Here is a 27,355-nt window from a genome sequence, read left to right on the forward strand (position 1 = left end):
TGTGAGTGAAAAGCAGACCTCTGTCGTCATGGTATCGTACATATGATCAGAAGGAACAGTGGGTACCCAGAAACTATTGGTGACAGAGCTGGAGATTGGGCAGAGTCACAGATTGGGTTATCATTCAGCTAAGTCTTGAGAGAGAAGGATTTATAAATTATTAGTTGGCGTGTTATTACTGTGTCCAAAATACTTGACAGAGACATCTTAATGGAGAGTGGATTTGTTTTGGCTCATGATTTCAGAGGGTTCCACTCATGACCCTTTGGCCCTATATGCTTGAGCAAAACATGAGAGTCATGGGAGCCTGTGGAAGAGAAGAACTGTGTACTTGACAGACTGGAAGCAGAGAATCAAGGGCATACAGGACAGGGCCAAGGTAAACTAGAGCCCCAGGGACATGGCCCCAGTCACCTCTTTCTTCCAGTTAGTCCTCACCTGCTTTTTTTTTAAATTTATTTATTTATTAAAGATTTCTGTCTCTTCCCCGCCACCGCCTCCCATTTCCCTCCCCCTCCCCCAATTAAGTCCCCCCCCAGCCCGAAAAGCAATCAGGGTTCCCTGTCCTGTGGGAAGTCCAAGGAACCCCCACCTCCATCCACCTCACCTGCTTTTCACCACCCCCCAAATGCCATCATATTATGAATTCATCCTTCATCGATGAAGTCAGAGCCATTGTAATCTAATTGTCTCCTGAACATAACCAGAGGAGGGCTTCCCTAAAGGTGTCTCAGTCCAATCAAATGAGAATGAAGACAGACCCTCAGAAGGTATTCACCAGGGGATGGAGGTGATGGGTTTTATTTTATAGCTTTATTTATTATTGTTTTGTGTGTATGTGCACGATGGGGGATAGGATATACAGTGCGTGTGAGGTCAGAGGGCAGCTTTGTGAGTCAGTTCTCTCCTTCCCCTTTACACGGGATCCGGGGAGAGAACTCAGGTCTCCAGGTCTGTGCCACAAGCACCTTTACAGGCTGAGCTGTCTTGCTAGTCCAGGTAGGGCTGCATTTTAAAGAGAGGCTAAATGAGGTTGTCAGGGCTACAGGGTGTAGTGGATGAGGGATCAGAATGAAAATAAAGGTTTGACCCCAATTAGGAAAGACCCCATGTGTTGTGTCAATGGTCTAGACTTGCTGGGCGGGGGTGGCGCACGCCCTTAATCCCAGCACTTGGGAGGCAGAGAGGCGGATCTCTGTGAGTTCGAGGCCAGCCTGGTGTACAAGAGCTAGCTCCAGGACAGGCTCCAAAGCTACAGTGAAACCTTGTCTCAAAAAAACAAAACAAAACAAAATAGTCTAGACTTTATGTTCTAGATAGCAGAGATGTTGGTCAGATGTGGACTTTCCGCCCCTCAGCCTTCAGCCACTGACTTTTGTCAAAGCTGAAGGACAGAGGTGTGAAGCCTGCAATCACCCAGGCTGTTCACCACTGAACACAGTAAGGACAGACAGACAGACACTGAGCTGGGAAAGGCAAACCAAGCCAAAGCTGGGAAACGAGTCGGAATCCACTGATGGCCTCCACCACCACATGAAGCCCTCCACGGGCCCTCAGTAATTCCCGTGACACTCCAGCCACTTGTCTCTTTTAAGTTTCTATATGGAAGCAATGCCAGGCTTCTAGAACAGTTGCAAGTGTATTCCAGAGGATGCCTCAGGCCACATAGACTTGTGCCACTTTGTCAGCCTGTTTCGTCACTCGCCTCGCGGTCTGAAAGCCGATCACAGACATCAGATTCTTTGCCACTTGCTACATCTGTGTGGAACTTGAAGAGCTGTCCTTTGAAAAAGTATCTTACTTATTTTTATGTTTGTGAGTGTTCTGCCTGCGTGTTTACACGTGTACCAGTTGGGTGCCTGGTAACCAAGGAAACCAGAAGCATCAGAATCCTGGAACTGATATTATGGACTGTGGCGAACCTCCATGTGGGTACTGGGAGCCGAACTCAGGTCCTCTGCAAGAGCAGAATGTGTTGTTAACCCTGAGCCATCTCTCCAACCCTTGAAGGGGCTGTCTTACATTCCTATAGTCTTGTGACCTTAAGACCATTGCCTCAAACTTGGAGTTTAAATCTATGTCACATGTGGGGGAGGGGTGAGAGGCTGGGGATCAAACTCAGGGCTTTTCACCTGCTAAGTGCTTTACCACTAAGCTACACACTAAGCCCTGCAATAAATACCAGGGTATTGCTTTGGTTTTTGGTTTTTGATCAGTTTCCCTAAGAATAGCCTATGTATGCTCCTAAACAGTTTGACTTGTTTGTTTGCTTGTTTTACTTTACTTATATTGGCTCATAATTATTCACACAAAGTAAAAAAAAGCAAGTTTCCTTCTTATGATTCCTTAAAATAGCTGTGAACCAGGCTATGTAAATCAGGCTATGTGAACCAGGATATATGGACCAAGCTGTGTGGGCCAGGCTGTGTAGACCAAGCTGTGAAAAGATTTAAGTTCAAGTAATTTATTAGGGGATGATCTGAGGAAACAAATAGCAAAGGGGCTGGGAGGCTGGGGGATGGAGCTGCCATTGAGGGATAGTGTGTGTGTGTGTGTGTGTGTGTGTGTGTGTGTGTGTGTGTGTGTGTGTGTGTCCATGCTTGACTGACTACCCCAGTTAGTCTCTGTGGCAGAGGGTTCTGAGACGCCAGTTCTTAGAGGCAGCCAGTGAGAGCTTTGTCTGCAGTCAGTGCCCAGCTGGAGCTCAGTCTCCTGGAGAACCTTTGAACAGTGCTGTTGAATGTATACCTCAGAGTTAACCCCCTGGTTTGCTGTTTAACTTCTTGGTATGCAGTGTGAGGGCTGGGTCACCTGAGGAACAGTGGCATGGGGGAAATGCATGGCAAAGGTAGCCTTGAGATAGTCTTTGGACATTGGATGAGATTTGGCTAACCAAGCAAAGATGCAGGGAAGGCAGTCTCATCAGAATGCAAACATAGCTGTGGATGGGAAAGGCTGGGTTGGGTGGGCTTGTGGTTCTGCCCTGTCCTTTCCCCACTGCAATCCCACGGGCTTGTTGCTTGTTTATTTTTGTCTTTGAGACAGTGTCTCATTATGTAGCCAAAGTGGGCCTTGAACTCACATCCTCCTGCTTCTGACTAAAGGAGATACCTTTTTAAAGGTGAAAATCTTTGGCTGAGGGAGTAACCGTGCTCACACAATGTGCTGACTTCAAGCCTCGGAGCGAGGTGCTGACAAGGGTGCAAAAAGATAAAGGAAGCTACTTCAGTGTTTTCGTGTTTGCTTAGTGTGTTTAGAAGGCTAGGTTCAATCTCCAGTACTTCCCATGAAACAAAACAAAACAAAAAACTAACAAACCAGGCACTTATACAACTATTCAAAAACTAAACAAACAAACAAACAAAAACCAGAACTATATCCAGATTTTTTTAAAAGTCTAAATCTGTAATCTCAGCATACGGGGGGGGGGGGGGGGTGGATAAGAGGATTGTAAATCAAGGCCAGCCTGGGCTAAGGCATGATGAGTTCCAGAACAGTGCAGATTACAAGAGCTTGTCTCAAAAGGAAAAATACAATTACCTTTTAAATATCACAAGTGGTTTTTAAATGTAATCACATACATATAATCGTATAACAAAACTTTTCAGGAAATAGTCAGATAATAAATATCTTAGGGTTTGCAGGCCATGTGGTTTTACTATACCCAGAAGCAGCTGTAGTAAATCCAATAAAGGATTCATTGGTTTATGTCAATAAAACTTTATTTATAAATGCATGTGGGAGGCACATTTGGCTGACAGCTGATATCAGAAACTCATAATACTGGACTTAGCCAGGTGTAGTGGCAAACACCTATTATCCTAGCACCGAGAATCAATGTCACCCTCAGTTACATAGTGGATTATATGAGACTAGGAAAAAGCAATATTGAAAATGCAAGTGATTACAGATCATATCAATATCCACAGACAGTAACAGTTGCATGCCACAGAACAAACAGCGTCTCGTGGGCAGGCACGCTTCCCATTAGCTTCCGTTTTCTACAATTGACGGAGTTGAAAATGCACGTCGTTGATTTTATTATTGGCAGTCTCTGCCTTAGCAGATTTGCCTACTCCACCAAATCTAAACCAATCTGGGTGGAGCCCTTTTGGCCACTGGGACATGTGCCCAGGGAGCCAGAAACTTTGAGATGCCCCTCAGCTGGGCTAGGTGAGGTACGGCATCACCGTCTTGTTCATCTCCTACAGCAAACAAGGGTCATTTTGTGGCATCCTGAGCGCTGCATTTTTCACATTTTTGCGCCCTGCTGTGCGCCTGTGTGTGATTTTCCTGCTTTAAGTGGCCGCTGAGCTTGACACTGAAGCACTGTCTAGCGTTTCTCCGCACAGCACAGCTGAAATACACCCTGTGGGGAGAGAGCATACATGCTGGGTCTATTGGGCATGAGATAGAGCTCTGTTGGCCCTGAGCACAACACCAATGAACCAGCAGTGTGATGAGTTAGGTGATTTTAAATTGAAACACACATCTGGCAATGCTAGGTATTGATCTGTCTGTAACAGGTTTTGACTAGAGAGATTGGCAGAAATATAACCAGCAGGTATGAACCAGGGAACGTAATACCATGAGCACAAGAATTGCTTGTTGCTAGAAGACAAAGACAGGCAGAGATAACCCAGAAGGGCTTGAGACAGCACACTGATCACCCTGGAGGACATTGCTGGATGGCTTCTGTCTCCTTCCCTGACAATGTTTCCTGGAATCACCTCCCAAATAAGGCACATGTTTCAGGACATTTGGAAGACTCAAACAACATAGTGACAATGACAGAGGAGCCCAGTAAGATTTGAGGGATGCAGGACGTAACTTCCTTGTGAAGTCTGGAAACTTAGATTTGATAGAGAACAAAAGGAGCCCTGGATACCCAAGTAGAGAACAGGTCATTACATTCTAAACTCTGTGTTTCCAACAGGGAAGTGGATCACTGGGAAACAGCCAGTCTTAGTCTGTTTTCTGTCGCTAATAACATAATATCACAGTCTGAGTAAATTACAAAGGAAAAGAGGTTTACTTTGGCGCACAGTCCTGGTTCAGAGTCAAATGGCCTACATCTGGTAAAGACCTTCATAGTAGCAAAGTAGCAAAGGCAGGGCAGTATACAGCCAGACAGGGAGGTGGTGTACGTGTGAGTGTGTGTGTGTGTGTGTGTGTATGGTGTGGATGAAAGCCAGGGCCTCACATCTGCTTCCCACTGAGTACCCCCTTCAGTCCTTGCTCTAACTGTATGCCCACCAGTGTTCAATCACAGGCGATCTCATGCGCATAGCCAATCTTACCACCTCCCAAAACCCACCTCTAAAGTTCGCATTCTCCTTATATTGCTTCCCCAAAGTAGGGATTCATTTTCCATAATGGGAACCCTTGGGGGGTTGACTCAACCTATCCAAGCTATAGCAAGGTCATCCCTTTGGGACAGGCTTGCAGGATGGGTAAGTGCTGAGATGAACGGTGGCTCTGCACAGACAGGCACTGATGAAGCCATTAAGGCAGCCTTGGCCAGGGCCAAGTGGTTGTGCAGACTGAGAGGAAGATGAGAGAGACGGGGGCTTAAAAACTCAGCAGAGGTGCAGACAGACCGACATGCAGGGCAAAGAGCCGAAGAGCCAGCTCCCTCTCTGAGCCTTCAAGCCTGGGGTTGCCATTAACAGAGGAGAGAGAGGACCTCAGGGGAACGGAATGTGAAGTGGAAAGTCGGCATCCTAAGCTAAACTTGAGAGGAAGAAACCAGAAACGAGTGCTTTTTGGCTACTTTTCATAGACAGATATTCCTGCGTTCAGAAAAGGAGGTGGGAGAGCAGGAAGAAAACTCACAAACCCTGCAGGTTTTGTTTCGTCTTATTTTTGTTTGAACCAGGAAAAGGAAAGAGTTGAAACCCGAAAATAATGTGTAAATCTGACAGCCGGATGAGTTGACTTCTGTCTGCTGTCTTGGTCTAACCCGATGAAGTACTGAAAAGGTAGAAAATAATAATTTTAGAAACAGTATACAGGGGGGAGATGTGTTTGTAGGGAAATACTTCCAAGTAATAAGGCCTAGATGACAGAGTCTGGGGAGAAAGCTTTAGTTAAAATAGAAGCTTCTAGCACTGTGGTGGAGGGTCATGTTCCACACAAAGACAGGTGTGATCTCCAAGGAGACAGGTAATATGGGAATTTATAAAAGCGCTTTGTAAGTCAAAATAGCAGAAACCAACCAGTTGGCTGTATTAGGGACTTATCACCATGACAACACTCCTGCTAAAAGCAGCTGAGCATGGAAGGGCTTATTTCAGCTCACACTTTGAGGGTCCCAGTCCCTTGTGCAGGCAAGGTATGAAGGATGGATCGTGAGGTAGCTAGTTACTTTCCATCTGTCATCAAGAAGCAGAAAGAGATCAACATTGGCATTCAGCTCACTTTCTCCTTTTGATTCATTCGGGGGCCCCAGCCCATGGGTTAGTGCCACCCACATTCAGGGTGTGTCTTCTTGCCTTCTCTTAAACCTCTCTGGAACTATCCTCGGAGACACACCCATGATGTGATTCTAAGTTCCGTCGAGTTGATAGTCAAGATTAGCCGCTATAATTATTGTCTCTAGAGCAACAGGGCATTAACTCTGAATTGTCCAGACCCCCCTCCCCACATCATTTCAGTGAAGACCGCAAAGGGGTTGGTTTGGCCCGTCCTTGAAGCTGATGGAAACTTTCCTTCCTGCGGAAGCATAAGATGCTGAGTGAAGCACTAACTTATGATCTCTTCTCTTCCTCCACTAAAGATTACTGTAGTCACCCAAGAGAAAGGCCTTGTTTATTCAATAGAATCAGGTGGTGTCACCCACGTTTTTATTCTCTGCAATAACATGAGGCTAGGAGGTGTGGAAAGGCTGTTACCATTATCCTAGAGCCAAGACAGTGAATACGGCCACTTGGTTGCAGACACAAGGTAGAAGGGTTTTTCAAGACTAACTGAATGTGTTTTGACTTTCAAGATGACATGGCAGCTGGTTTAGAATGCACTGGGGAGTAATCCAAGATGGTAGCCCCCCAGTGAAGAGGCTATAGGGAAAGCCATAGGCGAAGAAAAGAGCCCAGCAGCCAGGATGCTTTCAGGGACCCATGAGAAGGAAACTTGGATCCCTCTTGGCTCTCGAATTCATGCTGCCTACTTTCTCTAAGTGTTACAGGGGTATAAACAGGGCCACTCAGGACTGAACCCTTTACTTCTGCAAACTAAGACTGATGAGAACTGAGGAAGAATGGAAGCAAAGCAGTAGAAGAAGGTGGGCCTTTTCAGCCTTGAGCCCTGAGGTAATATTGCCCACCGCCCCTCTGTGCCCTGAGACCTGGGCTCTATTCCCTGTTCCTGTCTCATCACTCTCCTCTCCATGGAGGGACAAGTCTATGGGACAGAAAGGTTGAGCCACTCTTGAGCTCAGATTCCATCCAAGTCTTGCTCATGTTCCATGTGCCCTGTGTTCTGAAATCTCTGCCTGCAAGGCCTTGCTCCTACAGCCTGCACACACTATCTCCAGTCACTCCACCCAAAGGCTGCACCCGCTCCTGCTGTCACATCCATAGGCTTGAGACTGAGGAGGGGACAAGATGCAGACAAGACAGGAAGGATGGGCTGTCAGGGGAAAGTAAGGCATGATGTTCCGTGAGGTATCTTCAGAACTAACCCATGTCTTATCTCATGCAGGTATAAAGTACCACAGAGTATGAAACTCCACATAATAGGACCTTCAAGGTCCTTGCAGAGGCACATCTGTCATGGAAGAATGGAGTAGAATCTATTCAACAGTCTCGGTGTTATGACTGTTAAACGTTTAGACATTAAACATATATATGGGCATCCATCTGTCCTCTGGCCCGAGCATCCCCTTGAGGATGTACGCATGTGGAGGTTAAGGTTGATGTTGAAGTCCTCCCTCAGTCACGCTCCACGTTATATGTAGAGGCAGGGTCTCTCACATAAGCTCCCAGCTCACCTATTCATCCAGTCTAGTTGACTTGTTCCTGGATCCACTGTTTGGACCCCTCAGTTCCCCTGAAATTACAGATGGGCCACCACACCCACCTTGCATTTATATGGGTGTGAGAGATCTAAGTTCTTGTCCTTACACTTGGTAAAGCAAGTGCTTTAACCAAGGACTTACTCTCCACCCTCAATGGTATTACTTTCTTTTTTAATGTATATGGATATTTTGTCTTTGTACTACATATGTGTAGTGCCCACACAAGGTCGAATCACCTGGAGCTGGAGTTACAGGTGGCTGTGAGCTGCCGTGTGGTTGCTGGGAATCAAATCCAAGTCCTCTGGAAGAGCTGTCAGCACTCAGCCTGTGAGCCATCTCCCCAGGCCCTACAGTACTACTCTTAATAAACAGATAGGATTCTCACTGTCTTCTTGTCTAACCTCTAAGAAAATGGAACTCACAAAGCCTAAGATAACAGACTAAACACACGAATTCCTTAAGGTTATCCTAATGGCACCATTTACCTTGGTTAAGATGGTAGCCAGAAGCAACTGTGTCCAGCTGGTGACAAAGAGATGATTTGTGGATAAAGCATGGTCTCAATCTTCGGATCTAATTTCCTACATTTGCTGTAGTTTATTACTCCAGTGTCTGAATAATCAAATTATGAAACCGCTTCAAAGACATTGTGGCCTAGACTTGGTGAGCGAGTGCAATGGTGCACTGGCTTTGGTCCTGCCTGCTCACCAGAGCTGATCATTACATGTCTGTGTCTCTTGCCAGTCTGCTGAAGTCATTCGGGAAGGTTAGAGTCAGCCGTGGTAGCAGGATTTATACCACAAAACAAGCAGATGTTAAAGCTGGGGCTTTGCGTCCCCAGCAAGCCAGCTGCCGAACATTTTTCAGCACTTTACTGATTTAAAGAGAAGGATACATGTCTTAATGATAAAGTTCTAGTTTTCTTAAGTCCCCAATACACACAGTATGAGAAGAAGAAAGCGGGAGGAGTGTGTAGGTTGGTGAAAGTTTATTTTCCCAGACTCTGGATCCAGTTATCAAGGAGGAAGAGGCGAAGGCAACAATCATGTGACTTCTTGTTGCTCTGACAAAATGAAAATGATTTTTTTTATAAAGAAAGAAGCCTTTTTCCCTTTAGGCCCATGGCAATGCAGAACATAATGGCAGAAGCACATTGTAGAAATAGGCTGCTCACCTCCTGGCAGCCAGGAAGCAGAAGGGCAGGGGGCTGGGCTAGAGATAAGCTCTACCCTCCAACTAGGCCTTATCTCTTGATTTTTCATCCAGCTATGGCTTGCATTAATGAGGTGAGTGTCTTCATGATCCAATCACCTTCCAAGAACACTACCAGCTGAATAACAAGCCTTCAAACCATGAGCATTTTGTCTGGGAAGATACATTCAGACCCAACACAACTCAGTTCATGGTATTAAAGACCCCGTACACTCCCAGGTACTATATTATGTATAGTATGTGGCAATGATATTCCTTTCCTTACTTCTGAGAGGTAGGTGTCATGTTTTGACCCTGAACTCTTTTTTTTGAGACTGGTTATAATTATGTAGCCTAGGCTGATTTTGGACTCTGGTTTCTCTAGCTTCAGTCTTCCAAATGCTGGGAATATGTGTGTGTCACCATGCCTAGTAATGCAGGACATTATTTTGTAGTCTGTGAATTTGATATGTTTATTACTTTTTACAAATAACACAGTTGCCAGGAATAAGATAAAAATATTAAAAAATAGAGAATACTTTGTTCTTTAAATTTTAGATTATATGAATTTCTGTGTGGAAAAATCCTCTCAACTTTCTATACTTCGTATCCTGTACAAAAACCAGTTTGTTATGGATCACAGACCTATGCCCTGAAGTAACAACTGTTAAGCAGGTAAAACATAAGCGAGCTGGGGTGCAGCCCAGTGACTGAACACCTAATGAGCAGGCAGCGGGCCCTGGGTTCAATACCCAGCATTAAAAAAATTAGAATAAAACATATTCTTCAGTAGCTTAGCAGCTGGTGTTAGAAAAGAGAAAATGATGCAAAAGCCAACTAGAACTGAAGAGCAATCTTAAGTCAGCTAACTGAAATTGTATAAGAAAATGACTAAGAAATTAAGATGACTCAATGGAGTTTGCTCCAGAAAATAGTTTCTGTATGAAAATGACTGATATTGGGATCATTCCAATGAAAATATTTGTGTTTATTAAACATGGGGTTGAAACTTCCTTAGGGGTCACAAAGACCAGATTAAAAGAAGACAGGGCACGAACATCTTCCGTCAGTCCACAACTGCATCCTATGATCTAATTCTGAACCGAGAGAGAGCACGGTGGTGGAGGAGAGGTAGAGAAAGGGGAGGGGGAAGAGAAGGGGAAGGAGAGAAATGGGATTGAATGCAGCCAGTATCCTTACTTTTGCAGTGATGAGGAAGAGCAGGCACCTACCGGGTCTCTAATCTGTTCTCCCTTTACTGAGAAATCTTCATCAAAGGTGTCATTACCCAATGCTTTATTTGTCAAGGGGCCTTTTTCAGCCCTAGAGCCTTCATTAGTTTATTTCAATATCTTTGACTTAAAGACCCAACTGGAGGATAACATCCTCAACTTCTTCCTGTTTCTGAGAAGCCATGGTCACCTCAGCTTTTCTGGGCAAAGACTAAGCATCTGTGAGACTGCTCGAGACTCAGGTGCACACCCCTGCTCAGCATCTTCCAGTGGTCTCTTATATCCACTCAGGCTCCTTTCTCCCTATGCTCCTGATCTCTGCTTCCCACAAACTGAGCCGTTACATGTGCCGGATCCAACTTTCTAACGCAAGTGCTTACTGTGTGCCTCTCCAGTTCCTGAGCAAAAGAGCCTACTAATTTGAGAGCTAGTTTTATACTAGCCTGAGTCAGCGTCCATCCAGACATACCCAGCAGAGGGAAGGTGGTGGGCAGATACCCTCAAGTAGTCTGTCAGGTACACGATACAGTCTATAGTCTCTTCCAGGAGTGTACTGTGGTCACACACAGCACCGAAGTGAGAGAAGTAAGCATGAGCTCCGGTGGACTAAAGAACTGTGTCCTGTCTAAAACACAAGAGCACACTCAGAGCTGTGGCCATACTGGAGTGATGACAGTGTGGCAGAGATATTCTACCCCAACACTTCTAAAACGGGGCATGGTATAAGATTGCTATTATGGTATGTATAAGTCTCCCCACAGGATCTGTGTCTTTAAAAATATATCAGTTCTTGGGTCAGTGGGATGGCTCAGCGGTGAAGGTGCTGTTGCCAAGCCTAATGACCTGACTTGGATCCCTAGGATCCACACAGTGAAATAAGAGAGCCTTCTCCTGACAGTTGTGTGTCTGTGTTTACAATGTATGTGTGCCATGTTTGTGAAGACGCCTGTGGAGGTAAGAAGAGGACATCAGATCCCCCAGGAACCTAAGTTGCAGGTGGTTGTGAGCCATCATGTGGTTGCTGGGAACTAAATCCAGGTCCTCTACGAGAATTGTAAGCCCTCTTAGGAAGTGAGGCACCTCTCTAGCCCACTTCTCTTATAAATGAAAAGTTTTCACGATCTGAAAACTCTAAGAGCTGGACGTGTGGATACACACTCATAAGCTCATTGCTTAAGAGGCCGAAGCAGGAGAATTGAGAGTTCAAGGGCAACCAGGGCTATAGTGGGAGAGCCTGTCTCAAAACAAGCAAACAAAAGGAGATACAACTGTTAAAAAGAAGAAGAAGAAGAAGAAGTTTGAAAGCTAGTCGGTCTTGATACATACCTTTAATCGTCTCAGTATTCGGGAAGCAGAGGCAGGCCAATCTCTGCGTTTGAGGCCAGCCTGGTCTATAGAGAGTTCCAGGACAGCCAGAGTCACACAGAGAAACCCTGTCTCAAAAAAAAAAAAAAAAAAAAAAGTTTAACTGCTGAGTGAAAGACAAGACACTGAAAACTGTTTTTGAATCCACATAACTTAAATTGTTGAGCCAGACTCTGGAATAACATTTTTCTGTCCAACTTGAAAAATCCCTGGCAATACAAAGGCAGTAATGGAAATGCTCAGAGACCTTTCCTGGACACAGACAGGAGCACCCTGCTCTCACAGAAGACAAAAAGCCAGACGGAGAAAGGTCCGCTGCAGCAGGAGCTGCTCAAAGGGCCAGGCAGGGTGTAGTACCTTGGTCAGGTTTGGACTTACCCTGACTGGTCCCCTGGGGTGAGTCATTTTGGCCGTAAAATAATTATAATAATGAGATCTTGTTTACTAAGATAAATCCAGTTACTATGCTCCACTCAGCTACTAAAAGAAAAAAGTATTGAGTAGAAAAATGTTGTGTATGATCTGGGGGTAGGAACTCAGGGCTAGCAAAGCTCTGTGTTTTGTTTTGCTTTTCTCTTTCTTTCTTTCTTTCTTTCTTTCTTTCTTTCCTTCCTTCCTTCCTTCCTTCTTTCTTTTCTTTTCTTTTTTTCTCTCTCTTTCTTGTCTTTTTTTTAGATTTATTTTATTTTAATGAAGGAATGTTTTGCTCACATGTGTGTCTGGTGTCTGTATCATGTGTGTCCCGGAATTAAAGTTAGAGACGGTTGTAAACTGCCATGTGGGTGTTGGGAATGGAAGCCAGGTCCTCTGCAAGAGCAAGTGCTCTTAACCGCTAGGCTATCTCTCTTGTCCCTGAACTTTGTGTTTTAGGCCTCACTGTGAGTGATAGATTCCCAACTGCTGTCCTTTGGTGGGGTTTGCACTTGTGACCTAAAGCAAATAAATAGCAGAGGAGAAAGGACGAGGGTGAGGCTGAGCAAAGCGTACAAAGCTTCAGTCAGACAGAGAAACAAATCCGGAAGATCTATCTACAGCATGATGATGGTGACTGTAATTAATAATAATGTATATTTGCTGGGAGTGGTGGTGCATGCCTTTAATCCCAGCACTTAGGAGGCGGAAGTAGACAGATCTTTGTGAGTTCGAGACCAGCCTGATGTATGTAGCAGGTTTTACATCATAGGGCTACATAGTGACATCCTGTTTCAAGAGATAAAGACTGAGCTTTGCAGAGACTTTTAAGTGTTGTCCCAAGTAAACAAGCATGGGCTGGCAGACATGCTGGTTACCCTGAGTTAGCTACTCACACTGTATACAAATTTCAAAAACATGATATTGTATACCATAAATATGTCCCCCTTTTTTTTTCAAATAGAAGATGCAGTTTGGATAAGCTAAGAAGAAGGGAAAAAGAGAGGTGTGGAAGGGGAAAGCCTGCCTCTCAACAGCTCAAATGCCCTGTGGTCCCTTGGGTTATTCAATAGCCATCTTAGTTTGTGTTTGTACCGTGTATGATGTTCACACAGAATAGATCCCATATTGTCCTTAAACAATACATGAGTGCAAGCGCCAGCCCTTCAGCCTTCCCCAGGTCCACCCCCTCCCCCAGCAAGGTAGCACAAGGTAGCATGTTGAACCGAAGCAGCTCCATTAATCAGCCTGCCATATGCCAGAACCTCTGCCTTTGTCTCTGCATTCGACTCCACAGAGGCCAGCCTGTGGCCATGTCAGTGCCTGCCCAGGTAGCTCCTAGGACTTGGAGCACACTGGCTCAGCAGGCTTCCAGGTCAGCTGGCACCCAGCCAGAGGACATGGGTGTCATTTGCACTTTCAGGAGCAGACCTTCAGTAACTCAGAAGTCACTCATGGACCCAACCACCTGGAAAGCCACAGAGGCCCACGGCAGAGGGCCGCCCCGGGTCTCTGGGAGACTAAGGAGCACCTGCTTCCTGTCTTTGTTTTTTCTCTCCTGGGGCTCCTCTTCCATCCTTTCAGTGATTGGCGGAAAGGCCTGGCTACTCCAAACTGTTGCAGTGGCTTTTTGCTAGTTCTTGGTGGTGTCTGGGAAGAGACAACACTGGACAGACGGCTCTCATTTTTCAAGAATCTGGTGACTTACCCTTCACAGGAACCAGGCGAGGTCTTTAGCTGTCCAAATCTGGAGGAACGTTATTGTGTCTTGAGCTACGGTACAGTTTTGCTTTGTTGTCCGGTTGTAACCAGGTAGTTTGGGGATCCTACTGCTGGATGATATCTACAGGAAGGACCGGGAGCTGAAAGGAGGGGAACAGGACTACAGTCACCTTGAGATTGTGCTGTGGATGTTGGGCCAAAGTACTGAAAAAATTATGGCTTAGGAAGAAGAACATTGCATTGCATGTTTATGAACTAAAACTCCCAGGCACCAAAAACCATATACGCATCTATGCACACACCTGCACTGTCCAGTCTGATTCAACTGTGGTACTGTCCCCATCTTCCATTATGTGACATGTACCTGCTATGGCACTTGTCAAGGTGTTCTTGTCTTGGAGAAGCTTTACAATAAAGGAAGGACATCACCTTCATCTTTAAAAGAAATACAGCAATCTGCCAGCCCCACGGGACCCAGCTGAATGTTTAATCAGGACTGCCTGAGGTACAGGTGTATTCAGGTGTCAGCAACTAATTGAAGCAGCAGCAGACTTTAGGGGTTCCGACGACTTCATGGCCAAAAACAAAATTCCTTGTGTGCTTTTTAGAGCATCAGCAAAGGTTTGTATGTGGAAAACCCTGGAGCCGAACAAAGAAACTGTTCTGGATGAGGAATGAAGTCTTGGCTCTCCCTTAGCAATTCCTGAATTGCCAGGCTATGCGGAATCTTCTGCCAGGAAAACGTCCAGAAGAAAGAAAGATGACAAGGCTCAGGTTTGTTTAAAGCGTACACTCTGTTAAAGTGTCTGTGTTTCTGGGTCTAAACAGTTAAGCGGCTGCTGCCCAAGGTTCCCATCCCTCTCCAGTTCTGAACACAGTGCTGTGTTTTCCCTCTGGAGTGACGCCAGTCTATGGACGTTGCTAATAAGGATGGACTTCAAAAACGCTGGAGCTAGGCTCCCACTTAGATGCTGAGCCGGGAACCTGAACCTCTAGAGTCAGCGGGATCACCATGAAGCTTGCCACCTCTCCAGGAGGGTTTTAGAACACTGGCCTTCAACCCAGCTGGGTCACTCATGGAACAGAATGCGGGAGAGACTTAAAGTGACCAATACCTGGAGCAACACGTCAACTAGAGGAGGTTTTGGAAGGAAGGCTGGGTATGTGAGAGACTGTTTCTCCTAGACAAGATTCCACACGTGAGTCCAACCAAATAGCTCACTGTGGGTGTGAGTTGAGAGGCGGTTTGGGGCCAAAGGAGTCTCTGTGAAGGTTCTTTCTTGCTTTCACACCCAGGCATTGCTCTGTGGTAGACTTTGCTTTTCCCCTTGTTAGGCCATCGCTAACAGCGTCCTCAACATTCAGTGTCTGGTGCTGGCTCTGTCACCCAGGCTTTGGTACCTCCCCACCTCATGCCTGCAGCCCAACCACTTTTAATATTCCTTAACGATTTGAGTGATGTTTTCACTTCCTACTTCCTGTGTTGTTCACGTCTGCAATGTGCCCTGGCCTGTGCATGTTATAGCAAGTAGGGATGCTGGTGTATGGTTGAGAGGGGGAGGGACAGGAGAGGGGCGGGGGAGACTGAGAGAAGGGGAGAGAGGAAAGAGAGAGAGAGAGAGCACTTTGTGTGTTTTCTGTTTAAACCTGTTCCGTTTCACTGGACAAGTAAGGCTTCCCTTGCCGCCTCAGTGCACACCTGTCTCAGTCAGGTCCATTGCACCAGGTGTGTGTACCCACTTAACTTAGCCTTGAAGGAAGTCGTTGTACGGTATGTGTGGATATTAGTAGTTTCTGAGCTGTGTTCTAGGAGGGGAAATTCCAAGCGAGATAGTCTGGGTGATGATTCAGGACCTTGTTGTTATCCTCTTTAAATTTTCCTGCGTTCCAAAAGCGAGCCCAACCCCCAAGCCCCTGGAAGACCGGAGCTGTTTACAGGCGTCCTCTTACACAAATGAGCTCTGTAAACAGTAACTCTCTGGGCTGCCTCCAGTCCCGCTGGCTTCTAAGGGGGAAAAACAGAGGGATTTCTCCCTAGTGCCCTTATGCTGACCTTGCTTGCCCGGGAGGGGAGCTTGACTGAGGGAATGCTGACCTCACCCCCTAACAGCAGGATTTCCTGGGACATAGAGAACTCCATTCTTCTGCAGTCTGCCATACGAAATCTATAAGCTTCCAGAGCAGATTATGGGGACAACTAATATTGGTTCCTTTTGGACTTCAGCATGGGGGTCAAGCAAACACACAAAGCCATCATTATGCTCCCTGGAGTCCTAAGGACCTTCTACGTCAGCTGCTGGCAGAGGGGGTGGGGCAGCGAGGTGGGGCACGGTCTAGGAAGAGTGCTGGCTGCGGCAGGAAATCGGGCTGAAAGGAGATGTAAGGGCTTTGGTGGGAAATAAATGGCACAATGTTGTTGACGGAAAAAGATCTTGGCAGGAAGGTTGTTGTGAGTGTTCTGTGGTTTAGAAAGGAATTTCCTACAGGCTGGACTAACCATTGAAAATGTCTGTACCTTCAGGAGTCCCGGGCACGCAGTAGAGCCTCGCTGGGGGAAATGTCAGCTTGGACCATGGGCGCCCGCGGTCTGGACAAGCGAGGAAGTTTCTTTAAGGTAAAAGGAAGCCGGATTTGGGATCTCAGCTCTGCTTCCTCTGCGTGGCTGACTGGGGAGCTGCAGGCACCCAAAGCTGCAGATTAGAGCTTGGAAGCCCGCTGGCTGAACCAGCTGGGGCCAGGGGAGCTTGCCTGAGAGCAGGGTTGGTGCTCACAGCAGGACCCGGCTTTTGTGACTTAATACTTCCTCACTGGCTGGGGACTGGGGCAGAGATGCCACACTGTAGGACCCTGGAGGGACTGATCTGGTGAGCTGTTCCGGTTTTTTTCAGCTGTGTGGGGAATTTTATGAAAGCTGGACTTTGCTTAAAATTAATGGTGTGGGACGGTGTATTTGCCTGACTGAACCATTAAAGTACTGCAGAAAAAGAAAACCAAAGCAAAACACCAACGATTCCTGGACCTTACCGTAGGCTGATTAAATATTAGTTCCGGGTGTGTTTTTCCAAACACCCAAAGGTTTCTCGTGGTGGGGCAAGGGTAAGACAAGATTCAAACCAGACAACTTTTCTGTATCATGTAGGCATTGTTGGGACTAAAGTAACTTTCTGGCTTGATGAGGGAAGTTTTAAAGGGTATTTTATAGAGAGAGTGTGTGCATTTAAGATTAGATAGTCATTTCTAATGTTTACTTGCAAGTTAGTTTCCCTTTTGTGGCTTTTTGTCTTGCTTACTTATACCCTCAAATAAATACAAGTTTATTTTGCAAAATCCTGAATCATGGCCCCCATCCTGAAAATAATAGGAGAAAGAGGGTTAAATGTGCACACTTGAAAAGGATTGCAGTCAGGTGTTCCAAACAATGGCCGTTGTCCCCAGAGGAGGAACAAATAAAGAAATTTTATTGCTTTATTACTGAGGGGAAAGGTGCTTATGTTTAGTAACTCTAAAGCCCTCAACTGTTAATAAGGATGTCTTTGCTCCTATCTGTGCTCCCTGTTTCCAGAGAGATTGTGACTGATGTCGCATCAAAGGTTGACTGTATAGACAATCCCCCAAAAGCCTTGTCAATAGAGAAAAACTGAGTTTATTGCTGAAATGAGGACACCCTCAGGACGACAGTCATAATGGTGTCTAGGTGAGGGACCACTGGAAGGTGTATTGATGGGGTTTGGATGTCAAGTCCTAAGTCCTTCAGAAAGCGATTGGATTTTAGCAAAGCTTGGTAGGTGACATCCCGGAGCTGGTGGACAGAGGTTCTTGAGGGGAGTCTTGTTGAGCGAATCATTGAAAAGCAAGCTGTTTTCCCAAGTGAGCAAACTGTTGGGATTTCCGGCGGCAAATAGAAAAGCTATTTCTTGGTGTATAGCCTTGACTCTGGACAAGATCCTAGAAGAATTAAGTTGTATTGACACAGATGACCTCTGTCCTTAGTCCACGTAGTTAAGCTCTGTCCACATAAGTAATCTCAAGTCTCAATTAGTTTACTCAGCGTCCATCAGGCCCACGTAACTAATTCTCACATGAGACAGATGAGAGGAGGTGAGTCCTTTGGTCTCTTGGGGACCTAGTGCTGAACCCCAGAACCCTAGATTGTATCTTACACTGGGCTATGCTTGCAAAGGCACCATCTCAAACCCTGCTTTATCCCAAAGCATTGCCTAAATTAGCCTAAATATTGGCTAGTCCCTAATTGCCACCTTAGGATGTACAGGGAGCCCTGTGGAATCATAGCTTACATAGTAGTTAGACTTCAAAGTCAAGGCAAAGGGAGGAAACAGAGAGTGCTCAGACTGCGTTTGAAATCTTTTGCGGAAGAGGTCCTGCTGGAGCCAGTGCACCGTCCATCTGAAAGTTGGTTTTGGTCAGTTGTTTGTTTTCAGCCCTGGGAAAGCGGTTGCTTTTGTTTTTAATTTTCAGTAGAGAAGCAGGCACAGCAATTGACTTGTAATACTGTCTTATGTTAAGGGAAGGAATCAGCCAGGGAAGAGATGGGAGCTAGCTAAGCACTCTGTGAGCCCTGTTTCTTGAACTCTCCTGGGTCAGACCTTTTGGGAAATTCCAGCAAAGATGTCTGAACCTCTTATTACTATCTATATTTCTGACAGAACTTAAATTATATGCTTTCTTTAGGTTAGATGTTCATGTAAATGGCAGCTACTTTTATGTAGGTCCCCCCCCCCTTTTCCTCGTGTTGATGCGCACTGTTGATCTGTATTCTACGCCAGCGTTAGGCATAGAGTTATCCACAAGGATAAAGTAACGCCCTTTGAACATTTATTAATAGCAAACTGGAATCCAGTGGCCCACATGATATGCCCCTCAGCACATGCGAGGACACATGGGCTCTTCCATGATGCCACATGCTTTATTTAGAGCCAGGTCTTTAAAACACGTGTGATCCCACCAAACGCTGACCCAGGCCAGCTGGAGAAAAACCAAAAGCCATTCCTGACCTCATGGAACTTTTAGTCTGGTAGCAAAGAAAGACAACTACCGAAATCAGCCAACGTCAGATGCAGTATTGTCAGTAGTGAAGAGGACAGTCCCTGGGATGGGAAGTAAATGGAGCCTTTGAGACTAGGCACCCTGCGCTGGGGTTCCAGAGAAACCTCTATTGAGGAAGAGAATGTTCACTTGACAGCTGAGATTGGGAGGCAGGAGTGAATCTGAATTTCAGAATGACGCTTCTACGGTGGTAAAACACTTCTCCGACACTGAGGATGAGGATCCTGGGTTCTTTGCTGAATACCACATTAGGCTTAATATCCTTCCCGGCTATCAGTGCTCTGTGGTTCCGTGCAGAGCTCAATCATTGAAAGACACCCAGCAACCTTGTCCTCATCACACCTCTCCCTATCCAGTGTGTGCTCTAAGCCAGAACTGCTAAACACCAGTGTCAAGCTTCGATTTACGGTTTCTCAAGTGTCCTGGCTTGGGAAAACAACTTAGGATAGAAAACACAAGGCACACGGGAAGGCCTGGATGGTCTGAGCATCCTGGAATAACTGTGGCTGCCCTTGGTCACTGTTCCTGTAGGGTCACATCCTGGAAGCCACATAATTCCTATGCTGGACACACATGTTTTCCAGTTGTTCACAGCACCATGATTAATTTTCCTTAGCGACCCGTGACAAATGCTCTCTTCCTGCTTTATTAGGCCTCTGTGAAAACATGGGGAGATGGAGAAACATGGAGCCCTAGACTGAGTAAAAAAGGTGTCTGTAACTAGGTAATAGATCTGAACACTGACGACAACAGATTTGAAGGGTGAAATGGATGCACAAGTTTCTATAAGATGAGAGAGTTATACAAGAAAGTCTCCCAGGCTAGAGACATTCCAGGTGGGCCTCATTTAGGAACACAGATACTCAGTCACCGTGATCCTTCCTAATCCTAGATCTCACAGCTTCCTCCAGACGGTCCCTACCCAATTTAGGGACCCAGTACTGACATATCTTTTATAAGTCCAAGCCCATACCTTTCTTCTACTACATCTGCCATCTGCTTAGGATGTCACTCTTCCATGAGTAGACATCACGGTTGATGCTCACCACCAAACGCATCCATGGTTCTGAGTTACCTGCTTCAGATCAAGTCAACAGGCTCATCCTTCGTATTCTAGGACCACCAGGTTGTATCTGCCTTTTCTTCAACTCCCTGTCACCTCTTCTGCTGCAGCACCATGCATCTGAGACCAAACCATTGACTGTCAGTCTCCAAGGTTTGCTCTTGTATCACCTGTCCTTGTCCTCACCCTCTGCCTCTGAGCTGTCCTTCCAGGCTAGGCTGACCTACTTTATCCAATGGTAGCAAAGCTCACACAGGCTGAATGAGTGGGGATCTTCCTTCACTTTTGTCTGGAGATAAAATCCAAGTAGAAATAGTGTGTGAGTGTGTGGGGGGGGGGGGGTTGTGAGTGTATGACAGCGTTCAGTGGAGGGAGCTTGGGCGATGGCTTGGTTGATAAAGCACTTGCCTTACAAGTGTCTGTTCAATTCAGAGAACTCAGATTAAAAAACTGAGTAAATGTAGTGCCATACACTTATAATTCCAGGGATGGCAAGATGGGAGGCGAAGACAGGTGGGTCCCTGGAGCTCATGGCCATATAACTTAGCCTATTTTTAAAAGTTTTATGCCAATGAGAGATCCTGCCTCGAAACAAAGAAAGGGGAAGGCACCTAAGGGACAGCATTCATGGCTGGCCATCCCTTGACCTCCAAGTTTGCACACACACACACACACACACACACACACACACATACACACACGTGTGCATGTACTCACATACACACACACATGTGCACAAACCTACGTGTGTACATGTGGAAATAGTATAAAGAAAGGCATAGCTGGGGTCCCAATATAGTTCCAGAATTTAAACTTCAGTCCACAACTTCAGCTCCATCAGAAGTGTTTCCTGGTCTTTACATTATGACTCAGCCTCTAAGAGGAAGGTCTCCACACGCACTGTGAAGAATGATGCCAGGTGACCAGCACATACCACCCACGTGTGTAGGAATGCCTTTGAGCTTCCTCTCCTGGCCCACCCTCGCCTGCCTGAACTTGTGTGTAGAGTTCCCCTGTACTAAGTGGGACTTTTGCCTGCCTGGGCCTGAGAGACAATGTGAACGTTGATCTTAATTAACCAGGAAGGAAATGTGTTTGGATCACAGAGACCCTGCTCACCTTTGCAGCACAAGTGCCTGAGCCTGTTGGACATCCCTGGACCCATCACCATCCAGCTGAGAACACCTGGAGTGTGGAACCCTGTTAGACTTACCCAGCATGCTTAGGACGTTGAGTTCCAGCCTTACCCTAAGCTGGCTTCATTCAAGGATCCTAATCATTGTGAAGGCTCCATTTTAGAGACCCTTCTATGTGCTTGGTTTGCACAGGTTAGACCAGGTGGTGTGCTGTGCTTGCCTGTTAGAAATTGAAAACCTGTAGTTACATGTCATAGACACCACAGGGGAGCTCTCTGGCATGGTAAAGGACGGGGGTGCTTTGACTAAAATCTAGCTCTACCAAATGGGTGGTAGATTCTCTTCATCTCAGCTGAGTCCCCTTAACTTTCCTGGACACCTGAAATGGTAATCAGTCTTCAGGAATCCTGCTGGAACTGGGCCGGTCTCACTGCCGCTTGGACCTCAGCAACTCTCCCTGCATTTGAGTTCTCGGAATGTCTTTGTGTAGCTGTTCATTTCTCCGCGCGTACAAATGAAAACAATTCACTCTTGAGTAACAGTGGAAAGATACGGCAGAGGAATGAAAAATGACAGATAGGACCCCAAAGACCATTTTAGCCAAAATTTGATGGAGCAAATCCTTTTGTGGATGTATGGATGATTAAAAGCCTTAGAGAAGAGTGTTACTGTCCCTTCGGCCTCTCTGTATGTCCCCTAGAATGTGACTAGATGGCGTCATTTACCAGTGTTCAGGAAGCTCACTCCTATGGTCTATCACCAAACACACCAAAATACCTTGCGGTGGAAACAATAGTGATTAGAAATTTAGTCAGAGTAACAGTTCATTTGTGATGTTACAAAGCTTTGGTATTTGGCTTCTGCTTCCCATAAATACATTTTTTTTTTCACAGATAGCAGCTGATAGAAAGGCTATAGCATATTATTGTCTCATGGGAACATATGCAAGCTACAGATATAATTTAAGATTTTCTAGAGTCACGTGAAAAATGTTTGTTTTTGTTGTGTTTGTTTTTTAAAAAAAAACACATAAGGGGGCTGGAGAGATGGCGCAGAGGTTAAGAGCACTGGCTGCTCTTCCAGAGGTCCTGAGTTCAATTCCCAGCAACCACATGGTGGCTCACAACCATCTGTAATGAGATCTGGCGCCCTCTTCTGGCATGTGGGCATACATAGAGGAAGAATGCTGTATACATAATAAATAAATAAATAAATAAAATCTTAAAAAAAAACACATAAGTAACGTTAATCTCAAAAAGCAAACTTTATTTGGCCCTGTGTATCTACAATATCTGGTGAAAATGAAAATTATTAATAAGAATTTTTCATTTTTGTACTATATTTTTAATTGACAATAGTATATTTTACCAGGGACAGCATGCCATTCTGAAATATATCCAAAATACATTTTTTTTAAAAAATCCATCTTGCATTCTACATTCAAGCATGTCTCAGTTTGCATCACTTATGTCTTAAGTGCTCAGCAGCCATACATAGCTAGTGACTGCCACACTGCGCAGCAGAGATTTAATGTTTTTCTGGCCTAAACAGCTCCTTTTACAGGTGGGAAAACAGCCTAGAGCCAGTTTTTGTAAAGCATGGGGGTCGGCCTAGCCTGGCTCTGCCCCGATGTATATAACCATCCTGGCAAGAGAAAAGGCAGCCTAAGGGGAGACGCATAGGTTCTTCCCTTCAGCTATTAAACTGTTGAGTCAACGAACCCCAAGAAATTCATATCACGCAAGGAGTCTTATGCTAGGAGAAAGACAAGAATGATACCTGATGCTAACCAGTAGGGAAATTTTCACACAGTTCTGCTGGAGCTGAGACAGTGGTGTTTCAGGGATGGGAACAATTGCACCTTGACCAGGATGGGTGTAGTCTCACAAACCCTTACCCTCTGCTTGAGCATAAACCTGGTGCTAGGTAGTGTGCATGATCACTGACCTCCTTTATTTTTGCTTCTTTCCAATGTTTTTGGCCACCATGAATTAATCTTGCTTCATTTTCTCTTTAGTCCCCCTATTAAGGACAGTGGCTAAGCCTAGCTCAGTAGGGTCTCCAAGACCCAAGCTTTGACCCCAGCGACCCCGGGAACCTAGTACTTCCACCCCACATGGCTCAAGTGATCTAACTGGATTTGCAGTATTTCTGGATTGATCATTCTGGAAATTCCAGATGGAGCAGTCACAGGGATGGTGGCCTTCTCTGGAGAAGACACTTTTTTTGGTGTACAGACAGGCCTCTCCCCAGTGACCTCAAAGACTTTAGACCCCAGATCAGCCCCCAGGGTATGCCTTTCCAGAAATGCCATGAACTTATGAGATAACAGGCGCTGTGTTTGTCAAAAGCGGTGAGCGCATGTGTAGCGTAGAATCGTAGGACCGTTTCCAGCACACTGTGGCCTGCAGTGTCTGAAGCTGGATGTTGCCTGCTGGTCTCCACGTAAGCTTCATGGGACTTTGTCATTGTTTTTAAACAAAACAAAAACCTTGAACTGCCTGGTAACGAATATCTTATCCTAGCAAAAGGATGGCTTGAGCATCCGGGTACAAAAGCAACCTGGATAACGCAGACCCAGTCTCAAAAACTAAATAGCAAGGCTAAGATAGGTATGGCAGCAGACACCCGTGAGATTTAAGTTAGCGGTGAGGGCGAACTAGCAGGACTTTACTTGAGCCCACAGATTCAGGACCAGGAAAGAAGGAAGGGAATTAGAGAGAGAGACAGATGGACGCCGCTTTGGAAAATGGTGTGCGTCACCTTCCTGCCTGGGTTGTAAAATGAATTGGTTCCAATGTGTGCTCTGAAGATATCAGTCTATGGCTGCGGAAGCCACGGTATTATCACTGCTCTCTGACACGCCGCTGCGAACACTTCTGTGGCAGGAGAGGGGGCCATTTAGTTATTTTTGCCGTGTGAACGCATTGCTTTCTGTCTCGCTTCAGACCTGTGCTGTAGCGGCATGGGTCATCTGTGATTGCTTTCTCTGTGTATCAGTTACGTGGGGGAAATTCTCATTCTTGCTTTCAGTGTTTCCAGAGCCATGGCTTATCTCAGTCCTGAAGGTGCAGGTCACTGATGGTAGCTTGTTGAGCTCAATTGTTTTGGCAGCCACAGCTTGCGTGGAGGAGCTACTGGCCTCTAGTGGCCAGAGGCCAGAAGTGCTGCCAAACTTCCTACAAAACAGGTTCATTAACCAACCTTACATTTTAGTAGTGCTAGGGTTGAGAGGTGCGGAGGCACAGTGTAAAGACAGAGATAATCCTTGCCTGAGGTTTCTCTAGCTGGGCCTGCATTGGGCTTTCTGGAAGGAAAGGAAAGGAAAGGAAAGGAAAGGAAAGGAAAGGAAAGGAAAGGAAAGGAAAGGAAAGGAAAGGAAAGGAAAGGAAAGGAAAGGAAAGGAAAGGAAAGGAAAGGAAAGGAAGAGAGTATACTCGTCCATTTAGCACCCTCTAGTCTACTGCTTATCCAGGGCAGAGCTGTTCTTACTGGCTTGATGTTGCATAGCTTGGCTAATGTGTGGTCTATAAGCCCAAGTTTTCAGTAAACTGGCTGGCTGGCTGGGTGAAGAATGTGCAGTGTGTATGGGCATAGTTTACATGCGGGATTCAGGCATCCACCTGGAAGGGAACCAGCACCCATGATGGCAGGGCCAGTCCTGGGCTCTGAGTGTACGGTACCTGGGAAGTTCATAACAGTTAGAGAAACCTGGGCTTGGGGGACGGGAGGGAGTGTAGGACTCCCTGTGTAGGGGCTGGGAAGCCTTCTTGGGGAGGTGAAGGGTAGGTTGAACTGTGTGGAGGATTAAGAAGCAATGAAGATGCTGATGCCGGGGCCTGGGACAGCATGGGAGGCTCTGCATAGAACCAGGAGTCAGGGCAGCAGGAAATGAGAGCAGATGGGGATGGGGCCAGTTTTGCAGCTGGGTGAGAGGCTGAGATTACCTTCTCAGTGCAGTTAAGAATTGAGAAAGACTTTGAGAAGACAGACACAGAGTGTCCCGTTTATGAAAGTCACCCCCGAAAGCCGAAGTATAACTATCTTTCCGAATTTCCTCAGAGGACACCAGCCATTTGAAACTAGCCCGACAGCCTCTCTGCACATGGTTCTTCATGTGCCTGGCAGAAGTTGCCAGAGATGTCCCCTTTGCCCCAGTTTCCCACCAGCTGGTCTTTACAGACACTTGGAGGGTAACAAAGGAGGAATATTGAAAACTCCTCTCTCTCTCTCTCTCTCTCTCTCTCTCTCTCTCTCTCTCTCTCTCTCTCTCTCTCTCTCTCTCTTGTCCCAGGGCTGGGGTACATCTCATTCACAATCCATGTGTTTAGGTACGTTGAGCCCTCCTCCTGAAAAGACTAGCCTCAAACTCTTTGTAGCTGAGGATGACATTGAACTTCAAATCTTTCTGCCTCTACCTCCTGAGTGCTGGGATTTCAGACATGTCCACATCGCCCACTTTATGTGGTATTGGGGATCAAACCCAGGACTCTCTGTATGATCAAAGCCAAGCACTCTGCCACCTCAGCTACATCCCAAGGCAATGGGCCAATCCTTTTTCAAAAAAATGAATTCATGGAGCACAACATGTGGGGTGGAAGAGAAGCTGCAGGAGAGAGGATGGAGTCATTGCGGACAGTCATCAAAGTGCATCCCTCAAAAGTAAAGACCCGAAAGTCAGGTCTATTTATATACAGCTGCACACACACTCACACACACAGTAACAACGACAACAAAAACAAACACATGCCAGGGCCTTTGATCTGCCAAAAGACCAGAGAGTAAGGGTGTCACTCAGCCAGTCGGGAGTGGTCACATGCGCTGCGTGACAAGCTTATGCTCTCCCTCCGGCTCTGGCTTCTTGCAGGAGCTATATCCTGTCTTACCATGTTGGTAATTCAGGACATATAATACTGCAGAAATGACCACTTTGAAGATAACACAGGGACTTCAGTAAGCAATGAAGATGGTCAAGGGTCTACTATCACCCATCTAGTTGCAAAGCAGTGCGCAGGCTTATGGTCCAGAAGTGCATTCCGTGGAGGCAGTATTGCATGGCTCTCTGGTGTGTTTAAAAATTAATTAGAATGTAAAAATACTAGTACAAAAATAAAGAAGACAGTAACACAATGACTCAGAAGCTAGAAATCTAGACTTGTGTGTGAGTTTACTGGGTTTTGGGTTTTTTTTTTTTGGCGTGTAATATATTTTTATTTAAATGTTCAAGTGGTCTTCACCATGGACAACAGGAGAAGCCTATCTGAGGCCAGATGCACACAGTCCCATTGGCCACCCGAAAATGACCTCTGGCATATGACACTGGTGCTGCAATGACTGACAGCTTCCTGGGGAAGGAGCTGTCAGGACTCTCGAGGCTGTTCCCAGGAACTGCACTAGGCTCTCAGCAGAGAAATAAACTTCCTGACTTCTCTGGCTTCCAGACAGGCCCTCTACCCCAGGCAGAGCTCCTGGCCCCGTGTCTTATCACCAGAGGGAAGGAAATGCCCACGAAATGCCCACCAGCCAGGGAGGAGGTGCAGATGCAGAGAGGCTGAGCTGGAGAGGAAGAGGTCACAGCCTCCAGGTCTGAGACCTGTAGGGATTTTCCCTCCTTTCCCAGTCCCACTTTTCGGAAGTCTGAGCCCAAGGTTACTTTAGCATCTCAGAGCTGTGTGCGGCCTGCTTCCTGGGAAGGCCCTGGCCTGGTCAGTCCTCCGTTCCCTGCTGCACGACTCCTCATGGTCTCTGAGCCTCCCTTTCTCCATGTATAAGGTGGGATGAACCACAGTCTCTGCTCCATGGTGCTTAGGAGGACAAGTGAATTGGGTGGGATGGTGGATTGCGCCTGCTGTACACATGACCTCACAGTAAGGGGCAGCTGTTGTCAGCTGGAGCTAGTTAACTGGATATCTTTCCTGCCTCCTTCCCTCCCTCCTGCCTTCTTCCCTCCTGTCTCCTCCTCCTCTTCTTCTCCACACCCTGCCCCAGAGAGCCTCCTGCCTCAGCCTCCCGAGTACAGCCCCATGATCATAGATGAAAACAACCATGTCTGGCCATGGTCTACTATTTACTAACAGGTTTTAGAACATGCCTATCTTAAAACTACTTTATCTCTGTTGCTTCAAGAGGTGTTTTGTTGTTAATAATTTTTATG

At 46.2% G+C, this 27,355-nt stretch overlaps 1 protein-coding gene across 6 annotated transcripts in view; it reads left to right on the forward strand.

Moving 5' to 3' along the window:
• Positions 1–27,355, forward strand: part of Rin2 (Ras and Rab interactor 2) — a 160,295-nt gene that overhangs the window by 48,839 nt on the left and 84,101 nt on the right. Inside the window, exons 1-2 of one of the 6 annotated variants that reach the window (XM_075962366.1) lie at positions 14,842–15,098; positions 16,460–16,552. In XM_075962366.1, coding sequence (XP_075818481.1) covers positions 16,496–16,552 — 57 coding nt within the window. In that variant the 5' untranslated portion in view covers positions 14,842–15,098; positions 16,460–16,495. Of the gene's footprint in view, positions 1–14,841; positions 15,138–16,239; positions 16,318–16,459; positions 16,553–16,724; positions 16,803–27,355 lie in introns of those variants that run through there. The other 5 variants (XM_075962368.1, XM_075962367.1, XM_075962371.1 and 2 more) reach the window with 5 other exon arrangements.

Source organism: Microtus pennsylvanicus, chromosome 2, assembly GCF_037038515.1.
Source record: "Microtus pennsylvanicus isolate mMicPen1 chromosome 2, mMicPen1.hap1, whole genome shotgun sequence".
NCBI lineage: Eukaryota > Metazoa > Chordata > Mammalia > Rodentia > Cricetidae > Microtus > Microtus pennsylvanicus.